A 10,902-nucleotide genomic window follows, 5' to 3' on the forward strand; every position below is an offset into this window, starting at 1 on the left:
CTAATTTCATCGTGCATGGAATCGTGCATCTTCGATGTATAATTTTTCATAATTGATTCACTTTTCATAGTACGAGAGGTTAATTTGATAACGTGAACAGTATAAATTCTAGATTCGGAACGACCTTTTGAATTTTTAAATAATAAACAGCGGAGTGTTCCTTTTTTAAAAAAATCAGTGAAATTGACAGGTGTCATTGTGCGTTAACACTTTGACTGCCACGCAATTTTTATATGGTACGCTCAGGGGGCCACGATAAAATTTCCATTATTCTTAAAATATAATGACGAATTATCAAACAATAAAAAATTGGGCAAAGAAAAAAAATGGTGAAAATTATCAGAGTTCTCCATTTATCTACGTCGTTCAAATTTTCAAAAAATGGTTAGAATAAAACAAATATAAATTCAAAAAATTAGTATCACTAGACACTGTTGACCATCATGGCAGTCAACGTGTTAACTCTTTGCGGCACAGGGTTTCAGATAATAAAATATACCCATGTTGCATAGAAATTTGATTGCCTCTTAAATGAAACAAAACTGGTATATTTTTACTAATAAAGGAATCACGTAATGTAAAAATATAAGAAAATAATAATTTAATCAAATTTATTCTTATAGAGTGGGACTAAAAATGTCCCACCATGCATTACGGTGTCTCAAAAAGGTGGGACACTTTTAACCCCAGCGTGCCCCAAAGAGTTAAGTCGAATAGTATAAATGGACCTTAAAAAGCAGAAAATCGCGTATCTACCTTGAAATATCGTGCTCCTTTTTGTACCCTGTACAGTGCTTGGAGCAACCGCGTCGAAAGAAAGGCGACATGAATTTCGTTATGAAATCCCCTGAATTCTTCCCACACGGTACCGTCGTGGTTTCCTCTGAATCCGATGATTCCTCGATCGACTCGGGACCACCGGAAGCCGTCGATCGGTACTCATTCATGTCGGTCAGCGTTGCCGATTCTCGCACGTTTCCCTTCATTTTCAATATGCCTTTCCTATCCGGCGTTCGGTCTCTCTCGTCCTCGGCCATCGACTCTTCGTCCATTTTCTCTCACTTATCCGCTCATTGTACCCTATTCTATCCTTAATCTCGTTTCATTCGTGATCGGTTGGTTAGGTCGATCGAGATCGGTCGTGGGACTTCGCGAAGTACCAACGTGTGCTCGGATCTTCTTCGATAGTTGACGGATTATCGCAGTGTTGTCCGAGGTTACGAGTTCATTTTCAGGAATCGTCTGTATCGGTGGAACACTCGCACTCGAAGGAACTGATCGAAGACGAAGGTGGTATCCGTATAGTCGCCCATTCGCGTACGACCAGTATAGTTTTCGTGCCCATTCTCAAGCCCTCGTCGTAGGAAGGAGCCGGACACCTTGCTATTATGATGACTCTGTCATGCTCCTTTAAATATCGTTAAATATCGAATGGTCAACGTCTCGAAGACAGTCTCGCGTTGATCGACGGTTAATAAATTCCGCAGAAATTTGTCGAATTTTTGCAGAAATTTCCACGCTCTAACCTCTTTCTTCGCGAAAACTCGCATTCTCCTCCATAGCTTCTTTAAACCTCGGAAACCTTTGAAGAGCTTGCAGCGTAAATTATCCAATGATAGCAGTGATCAGAAATTGCGGCATGTTGCGTCGAGGGAAAATTCGGAGAGACGCGAAACTAAAATTTTGTTCGTCGAATCGAAACAGAGGTTCGACTAACTCTTGTTTACAAGAGTGCCGCCATTTTGACATGCGAGCGTCGCCTTTCTCGCGGAATTTATTTCCTAACCTTCGACTTGGGACTCTTTGGCAACGATCGCCTCTGACTGGGCGACAAATTTTTCTCCATTAGATCCTTTAAACCCTTCATCGAGGGTCTCATACTCTTGTATTGGACGCCCTGAAGAGAAAACGATTTCTCGGATATATCGATAGCTGATTTTTCGATAATCGATTCGCGACATGAAATACCGGTAACAGGTCCATGGAAGTGCTGATGTCGGCCGCGATAATTGACTTTCGCGCCATATTCTCGCTGCTGAACGTCACCGATGGCCGCACTCTGCCAAGGTCTGTCGAGCTCTTAGCGAACCACTCGCTTCTGGATAATCTCGCTACATCGAAAGTCGCGGGATAAATACCTCGTTCTGTTTCGCATTCGCGTTTTTATCCGCTATTACCCTCGATCGTGGTATCCATTTCATCTGACGTTTCGTCTTCTGCCCTTTGCGAACCCTCCAAATCGGGTTCCCTTTGATCCTCGTCCTGTTTCGGTGCTCCCGAACTTCCGGCAGCCGGAGAATCGTCTGGGTGAAGTTTACGAGGTGCAGGACACTGTACCTTGTAAGAATCGTCGATTCTGAAGAAACCCACGCGTTCGTGAAAATTGGAAAATTATTAAAAATATTTTTCCGAATTATTTTCCTCTTGAAAAGCGGCTTACTCTACACCGCTGAATTCGATGCTCCGACGAGGATCGATGGTCGAATTTATATATTCTTTGGGACCATCTTCGATGTTGTCCACGTCCTGTCCTCTGTACCTTCTTTTCGAGCTAGTTGATCCAGAGTCGATGTTCGTTTTCGATCTTGACTTTGCCAGCGTCGAAGTTGGAAAATCCTGGTCGGGCTGAAATAAAAAGGTGCATAGGATACTTCTTCGTAGCTTTCATCGAGGTTTCATACTTCGCCCTTCTCCTCGAGTATCTTCAGCGTAACCATGTTTCCATTGAGGAACCCGTGCAGATGCGGCAATTTCTGTTCGCAGCAGTCAAACTCCCTCTTCTTGAACATCTTCCACCAGCAATTTTCGTCGTCCAAAATCGCTCTGAGTTTCGTCATCTCCGTGATGCAATTGTTCAATATCTCCCTGACGTTATTGGCATCCGATCCTTTGGATTCTTGCGTTTGACAATGGACGGTTCTCTTCTCGACGTCTCTCTATCGAATTTTCACGAATGAGGAATAAATTATGACGAATGTTATTTTAATTTGAAGAACGTTTGAAGCGAGTGATTGTACTTTAAATTGCTGATGAGCTGCTTTGGAGCTGCTTTCCAGGTCTCGAATGTTCTGCTTCAAGTATCGAATCCTCTCGAGCAGCGTGTGGATGTTGGAAAATTCCGGCTCTGCCTGCGACCTCGCGTACTTGCACTTTCTCAGGCTGCAACACCCTGTCTGAGGCCTGATCGTGTGATAATGATTGCCCTGTAGCTGATTACCGATCAGAGAGGAAATCGGGGAGAAAGTAGGCGCGCAGCATCTTCGTTTCGATTCCTGATAACAGAGTAACGCGATCCACGCGATATCGATCAGATTTTGTAGCCGAGCATCGTATTTAAAGCGAACGAGGCGTAGAGTATTAATTAGGTTACGTGCCATCCACGACGTCTTCCTGCTTCTTGTTCACCAAATTGTCTCATCGGCTGTGGGGATGTGGCCTGATCTCATCGTCTACGACCATGTTTTCCTCGCGTCGTTATTGCCCGGTTATTTGGTAAAACGATAACGTATACTTGTAATAATTTTCATGTTTCCGGTAATGTACGTAAATCACGCGCGAGACGACGCCGGCGTCATCTGTTTGCCGATTTATTCGTGCGCGAGAGATCGAACGATCGAGCGAGGCTCCCACCGTCGATAACATCGATCCGATTCAGCCGGTATAAGCCTCGTGGAATCGTTAGAGTCTCTCGGTCCCCGGTTTCACGGAAGAACACCTTTTCACGTGTGGCTTCGGGAACACAAAAAAAGAGAGCAGGGTACATCGATCGAAGAAACGACTTTTAAACGGCTCGTTTACCATAACACGAGCCGTTGGAGAGAGCGGCCTCCCTGAAGTCTTACGAAACGGCTCGTAGACCCGCATAATTGCATTGTGAGGAGGGCCTTAAGGGCCCCGGGCTCGCACGGCCGGTTCACAATGAGGAATCGTGACAAAAAGTCAACGAGATTGTCGTCGCGGAAAATCAGAGTGCTCGACCAGCGTATTTTTCCATTCATTTGCAAAGCAGAGCAGACCTCGCGGCCACCGATGGGGATCGGCTTTCTTGCCAGCGCGCCGCAAAATCGCCCCGTTCAGCATCGAAATTAGGTCATTCGAGTGCAAAGCAGGACAAGCCAATCATTCTTCCATGATCATTTTACCATTGCATCTTCGAGAGATGTTTACCAACCGCCTCGTTTTCTTCTTCACTTCGCCATTTTTGCTCGTGCGATGCGCAAGTAGGCCTGTCGAGTTTTAACTTTCCGGTTTCAGATTATTTTAACGACCCTGGGAATTGTCCAAATAGGCGTCGATAGTTTTATCTTTTTCTCATCCTATAGCAGGAGAAATTTCCAGTCGTAGATCTTCGTTAGATCGATTGTTCGAGTTAAACGTCCGAACGAATCCCGGAGCGACGCCCACCCCCGAAAATTGGATCATTCAATTGCAAAACAGGCCGGACCGAGTCGATTTTTCAGCGTCATCCGCATCGCGCGGCACTTTTTCCGAACCACGGATTTCGACCGCGTGAGAAGCATGAAAACCGAGTCGGTATCGGCTTCACGAATTTCCATTTGAAACGACTCTTTGGCCTGGCTGCTTCACGTTAACGTTGCTCACGAATTCGACGCGGGAATTTCGAGGTCGCCACTGAAACGCGACAGACCACTTAAAGAACGCAGTCGAATTACAAATACCTACCCCGTGAACCTCTTACCTCTGGCGAACCTACAAATTCCCCGAATATACAAACCCCTTTCACCCTCGTATTTAATTCCGATTTAATTCTAATTTCCAAATTTTTCTTTCATTTTTCCTTTAATTTGCGTCGAAATTTTTCGCGTTTCGTTCGATTCGAAAATCAGCAATTATACTTTTTATCGGTAAATTGCGCTTGTTCCCTAAAATCGTGAACGTGTCGCCAGTGGCGAGAAGGTCGACTGGAAATTCCACGCGTTCGAAAATTCAGCGAGCAAGTCGAACGATTCTCGTGCCATAAATCTCCTCGGAACGGATTGTTTGCAAACGTTGCGTGATCCGAAAGGAGGAAACGGGGATTCCAAGGGGTTGCCGAGCACGGCGCTGGATGACTCGGCCTTTAACTCCAGCTAGGTATACACGGCGGAGAGCATAGAATTCGGCGCGGTCTTAAAGCGACCGGTCGTCGTAAGACCATTTGTCGCGATACGGGAGATCGGCGTGATCTTCCGGCGCGGTTGACAGGTACGAAACAGGTAAATGCGCCGCGGGTGCCCCTTTTGCCGCGTTTTCGAGTCGAGCGACACGGGACGCGGGACAAAGCAGCGCGGGTCGATTCAAAGGTCCCCAAAGCCGGCCGCAAAGTCAAAATAAAGTAATTGTTGCCGCTTTGTCCACGTCCTCTTACACCCACCCACCGTCCTCTCCTTTTCTCTCTTTTCTTCCCTTTTTCTTACCAGTTTTCTCGAGTACGTCCCATGGAATGCGTGAAAGTCTCCTCCTGTTCGAGCCGATACGTCAAAGGATGCTACGAGTATGAGTGTTGTATTTTAAACTCGGAATCCTCCTTCATCTTCTTCTTCTTCCTCTTACTCTTCGATTGAAGATTTTTTCCCCGTGTTTGTTTCAACTTTTTGTAATTGTAAACGTGAAATTAAACGATATATCAAGGGATAGGAAGAAGCGATTTCCATGATTTTCCATTGCGAATCCACGCTGATACGTGGATCGGCTGGCGCAGGACGCATCCCCTCGAATTTAAAAGACTCGTTGGAGCAGTCGGAACGAGGCGGCAAATTTTTTCCACGTTTTCGTTGCGACGCACGAGCTACATGGCACGGTGGACGTCCGCGGATGAGCACGACTTGATCACCTTTTATGGCTTTCCCAGGACAAGATCCTCAGGATCGTCGTGAATCGAAATGGAGGACCTCCTACGGCCGCGTCCGCCGTTTCTCTCTCTCTACTTCTGTCTCCTCTCCGATCGTATATCGATCGTTGGGCGATTGTCAACGCCATTCGTGAAACGTGAAAACCTTGAGAAACGTCTGAACGTCGGTGTACCTTACGCGACTGTTGGAAACGGTCGCCATGGGTGGTCGTACCGCGAGGAACACGATGTTAAGCGAACGAATAAAAGTGTAATTCTAGGAGTACACCCATATCGTCATCCCCGCGAGTACTATAATGTATATACCTCTGCGAGAGGAATGGAAAAGTCGCTTTTGTGGAATCACGTCACTGTCAGAGGGATTTAGCGTTTCCTGTGGCAGCCTCGAGTAGTTGCCTGTCTTTCGCGAATCCCACAGAGTTGGAAATAAATAGGGAAAAATGTCAGGATTTATTTTAAAATCACCTACTCGTTACGCGGAATAATTCAAGGGGTCTTACCGAGATCAGCTTTGGCAATTTATTCGGAATTTTCTATCAGAGGTGGCGCTTTCGAGTAGCTCGAGTAGCGAGTAATGGCGACGTCCGATATCGCGATCAAAATTTCGCACATTTTCGATATTTTATGAAACGCGAGTATTTCTCTTTCACCTCAGAAGGAGTAGAACTAGAATGATGGTCGAGGACCACTATTAACCCCTTTCGCTATGGCGGGCGTCACCCTGGAGTCCCGTAGAACGAAGCGCCGTGTCAAAGATGGAAATATTACCTTCGTGTAGTCCTTAGCATTCGGGGCTAAGTCTTTTCAAGAAGAAAAAAAAGATAAATCGACCATTGCAATAGTGCTTGCAATTCTTTGCAAAGAGAGCCGAGCAGAAAAGTAGCACTCGTCTTAATTTTTGACTCAATTTTTGTGACCGGTGACTATGGTAGCTAGCGTCTCGTGACCGGTGACCATAGTCACCCTAGTAGCGAGAGGGCTAACCACTTGTGCTGGTAAGAAATTCACAGGCCTATGTGCTAGAACAGTCCAGTGTTTCTGTGACAATTGTCCGACGACGTGTATACCACGTTGTTGACGATTCTGTGACCGAAATATTACCACGTGCATAGTATGTCTTTCCAGCGCAACTGGATAATTCGTATTAATTCGTGTTAATTCGTATTAATCCACGTGACGGTCACGGGTCCGGGATTACGTTTAGAGGATTGCGTAGAATGGCGAATAGGTGGAAGTTGCAGGCAATCAGAGGAAACGTGGTGGCCGTGGCGGTTGTATGGCCGAGCAGAAGGACCGTGAAACGCATTCTGGGTGGCCGTGCCATAAAACGTGTTACGTTGTTAATATTATGCAGGGCACGCAACTATATAAAGCGTTGGCAATTGTGCGCCGGCTAGCCGGGGAAAAAAGGCCGCGGCGGCGAGGAAAAATCGCGGTGATGGCCGAAAAAGGAAGGGCGGAATGTAACGGCGTACGAGCCTCTCCTTTTCTGAGGCGTCCTCGTTGCATACGCCGACCGTTCTTACCGATTTCGCCGGCGATCGAATAATCTCGTCTACATGAAAGCCGGCCACTCTTGCCTAATTGCCGATCGCATTCATCCAGCGGCGGCTTATTTGAAGAGTTTAATAGCTTACTTTACCCGCGGATCCGCCGTACGTTTCAGCCGCGTTCCGTCGCTGAATCGTCCCATCTGTTGAATATTCCGCTGCCTCGCCAGCGCTTTTCCCTGTTAGGCAGATGCGCACTGATTTAAGATCGCCGTTCGTACGCTGCAGAAATTCGATGCGCGATTATTTAGAGGCAATCGGAGTCCGATTATCGTGGATGAACAATTGGACGGACAGATGAAGTGAAAAGGGATTCGAGCGTAATTAACCCTTTGAGCGCTGAGATGCGCGATGTTAAGCGTGTGCTGTGAACCGCCCACTTTTTACGACGAAGAGCACGCTGCGCTGACTGAAATTTCTTATTTTATTCTTATTTTATAAAACTACACAGCGTTCATAGCCCAGATCGAATGGTTGTGTGAGAACTCATATATGCGTTCATTGCGTTCAAAGGGTAAACTGTTTGAGTCCCAGAGGCTTCTAAAAGAATTCGCAGTGGAAGCGTGCTGGGCCCACAACCTGTTATAATTTTGTTAAAATAACTGGGCAGTGGATTTATATGGATACATACATGTATATATTTGTAAGGCAGATCTTATTAGATCAGTGTTTCTTACGCGATTGACTACAGCAGCTAGCATAAGCCGTTAGGTCCTAAGAGAGAATATTGTAGAACAATAACAATAGTTACGGTAATTGTACACAGATCTCGTTTGTCAATCAGCCTAATTATCCAAATATCGGTTCCTATTATACCGATATCGTATTTACAATTAGCTGTTCTAACATCGAAAAACCCCGAACAGCATGATAGCGTTTGTCTTAATCGAGTGCGAAGAAGCCCAAAAGGCGCGATAGCCTTTGTTTAATTTACGCCGCTAAAAAAGACAAAGATTAAAAACAAATTCTGGTGTAGATCCTCGCCAGGCCGATGCCGGTCCAGGCATCGCCATATTCATCGCCATTGCGCTTCAACAAATGTTTTAGTGAATTACGCTGGGTGCTGTAATTGGGTGAAAGAGGAAACGCAGGGTAGCTTTTGATAATCACGTTTTATTTTTATACAACCATACTCTATAGTATCTCATGCTTGACTGACACCTTTTCGTAAAAGATAACTAGTTGCTGAAAACAACTATTATATGTGCCCACTGATGACATCGTTGTTCCGGCGTTGATATAATCGATTCTTGCTTATCGATTTCTCCAACACTGGGAAATCTTCATCGAACGAATGATCTTTACAGGCGTTGAGTCCGTATCAGATCCACGGTCCTCGTTAAATCTACAGAGTATTCGAGGTCACGGGATTAGCCCCCCGATCCAATCAGCCTCGGTAGCCGCAGAAAGCACGACTTTTCCGCGTGTTTGGTCGTCGCGCGACATCCTGCCAATGCGCCGTGGAGTCAGGGCCACCCTGAATGCCGAAAGCTCTAAGACTTTCGCGTTTCGGCTCGTTTCATCCCGACAAGACGACTGCATAGATCACCAGGTGTCGCTCTGTTTATACCGCAAACGTCCAAACAAGTCGCCGGGTCCCCGGGGTCTATTAAGTGCGGACCTTTCAAAAGATCTATACGGCTGGAAGGCAAAAAAAAAGGGGGCGCGTTCGTTGTATACCTGGATCCAAAGGCGATCCAGAGATCCGGCCATTGATGTCACCGCTACACGACTGGTAAATATCGTAAATAAATCCCACTTTTGTCCCGAACACGATTCACCGTGTCTCGCTGTACCGATTAACGCTGTAACTTCGGTTCCAATCTCGCGATCGGAAACCGCAGCATTGTAGAATTTTCCTCGAGGAAGAGGTATCGTTTCCACGAGGAATCGCTGTTTCACGGGTACCGGTCGTGATCCGGGTCGATCTTATCGATCCTTATCCGACGATACCGCGACACGCTTTCCTTGATCCGCCGCTGCTAACCACCGTCGATATCCTCCGAGCTTTTTCACGAAATCCACCCAACACTCGAACCCTCTTTTCTCTTCCCTCATCATCGTCTCAAACCATTAGGCTATCGCGTTGTCGAAAATCGCTTTATCCCGTCCACTGAAAAAAGAAATAAATCCTGTCAACGTTATCATCTTCCTCTCATCCCGTTCCACGATCTTCTTAAAAACCCTTAAAAACGAATTTCGGAAAATAGGGTAAAAGTCAATCCTGGAGACGTCTAAACCTCCCTCCATGTTCAAGGAATACAGATAAAAAAGTATTGTAGGATTATTGGTAGATAAATGCTATGCAGACAGAGATCTGCGCGTGTAATAAACAACCACTCCTTTTCAATAACAGAACAGATTTATTTAAGTAAAATATTACACTAGGTTTCTCCCAACTCTAACTTTCAAACACACGATCCCCTACTCACTACGTCTCGACTACACACATTCTGTCTCACCCGCGTCCTTGCACCCTTACTTAACACGTTGAGTTCTTGGAGACTGACAATAGACTCTGCGTTTGGTCGACATCGGTGTGTAAGACCATCATTGTCGTGGGTTAAGTTATTAATGACAATTAATATATTGTAAAAACTAAATTCCCTCTTCACACTTCCATGGCTTCTTCTGACTGATCGACGTGCGAACGGCATTGCGTTAATCCTTTGCACTCGAGAAGCGACTGTCAGTCGCCATTTAATCTGGCTCTAGAAATCGTTGTTAATTAATATCTCGAATTTAAAATGGTCCAATGACGTGTGGAATATCAAGGTAAAATAATTCTACGTCTTAATTTGCACTTCTTACTTACCGTTTCGAAAATATCGTCGATTTTGTGGCAGAAAGCCTTCGAATTACCATGTTTCTGTAACGAAAAGATAGCCGAGTGCATAGCGTTAATACTATTTACTTTGTTAGCTTCCTTCACTGCTTACAACACCACGGTATCAAAGTGGATTTAAAAATCCCTCTCGAGAAATCAACCCTCGTGGTCCACGGTACGAGCGAGCAGTTAGAACTAGTATGTATTCATTACCGATCGCATGTAAGGGATCGTAACGATGGTTCGGTGACGCCCTGCGAGTCGCGTTCGACGCGCGTTTGTCCGCGCTGATCGTGGAGCAGGAGGACGCATTAGCATCGAGCACGGGCCCTTGCAAGCGTGATTAGAAAAGCGGACGCCGGTGGTCGGCCGAGGCGACGAGCGACCCTCGAAAGACCGGTAGCCGGTGTTTTTTTCCGCATACACGATCGAGCCTGAATATGGAGGTGATTAAACCGCGACGCGGCTTCGCAGGGAGGCTTTTACGTTTCCGTGACTTCGTAATTACGGCCGGCTTGACCGTTGTAACGGTCGAGCGGGGCCGGTCGTTAAGGGAAATTAAGCAAGCTCCTTTCGTTCGTTGGCTGAATGTTTACTGCCGACCGCTCGCCACTCGTAAATATTCGACTCTGCGTTTCGCTGGGCCCGCCGGTCGTTGAAGCGATCGTAATTAG

The 10,902-nt window shown here is 46.1% G+C and overlaps 1 protein-coding gene across 1 annotated transcript; it reads right to left on the minus strand.

Annotated features, from left to right (window-relative positions):
- Positions 1-1,231: 1,231 nt before the first annotated feature.
- LOC108555360 (uncharacterized) lies at positions 1,232-3,377 on the minus strand. The gene is made up of 7 exons (XM_017910984.1): positions 3,018-3,377; positions 2,682-2,936; positions 2,441-2,625; positions 2,178-2,356; positions 1,969-2,111; positions 1,787-1,897; positions 1,232-1,408 (listed from the first exon to the last, which is right to left on the minus strand). Exons 1-7 carry the CDS (start codon positions 3,375-3,377, stop codon positions 1,232-1,234), a joined length of 1,410 nt encoding a protein of 469 aa, XP_017766473.1.
- Between the last annotated feature and the right edge of the window lie 7,525 nt (positions 3,378-10,902).

This window comes from Eufriesea mexicana, unplaced genomic scaffold (assembly GCF_001483705.2).
Source record: "Eufriesea mexicana isolate 0111107269 unplaced genomic scaffold, ASM148370v2 scaffold4744748277, whole genome shotgun sequence".
NCBI lineage: Eukaryota > Metazoa > Arthropoda > Insecta > Hymenoptera > Apidae > Eufriesea > Eufriesea mexicana.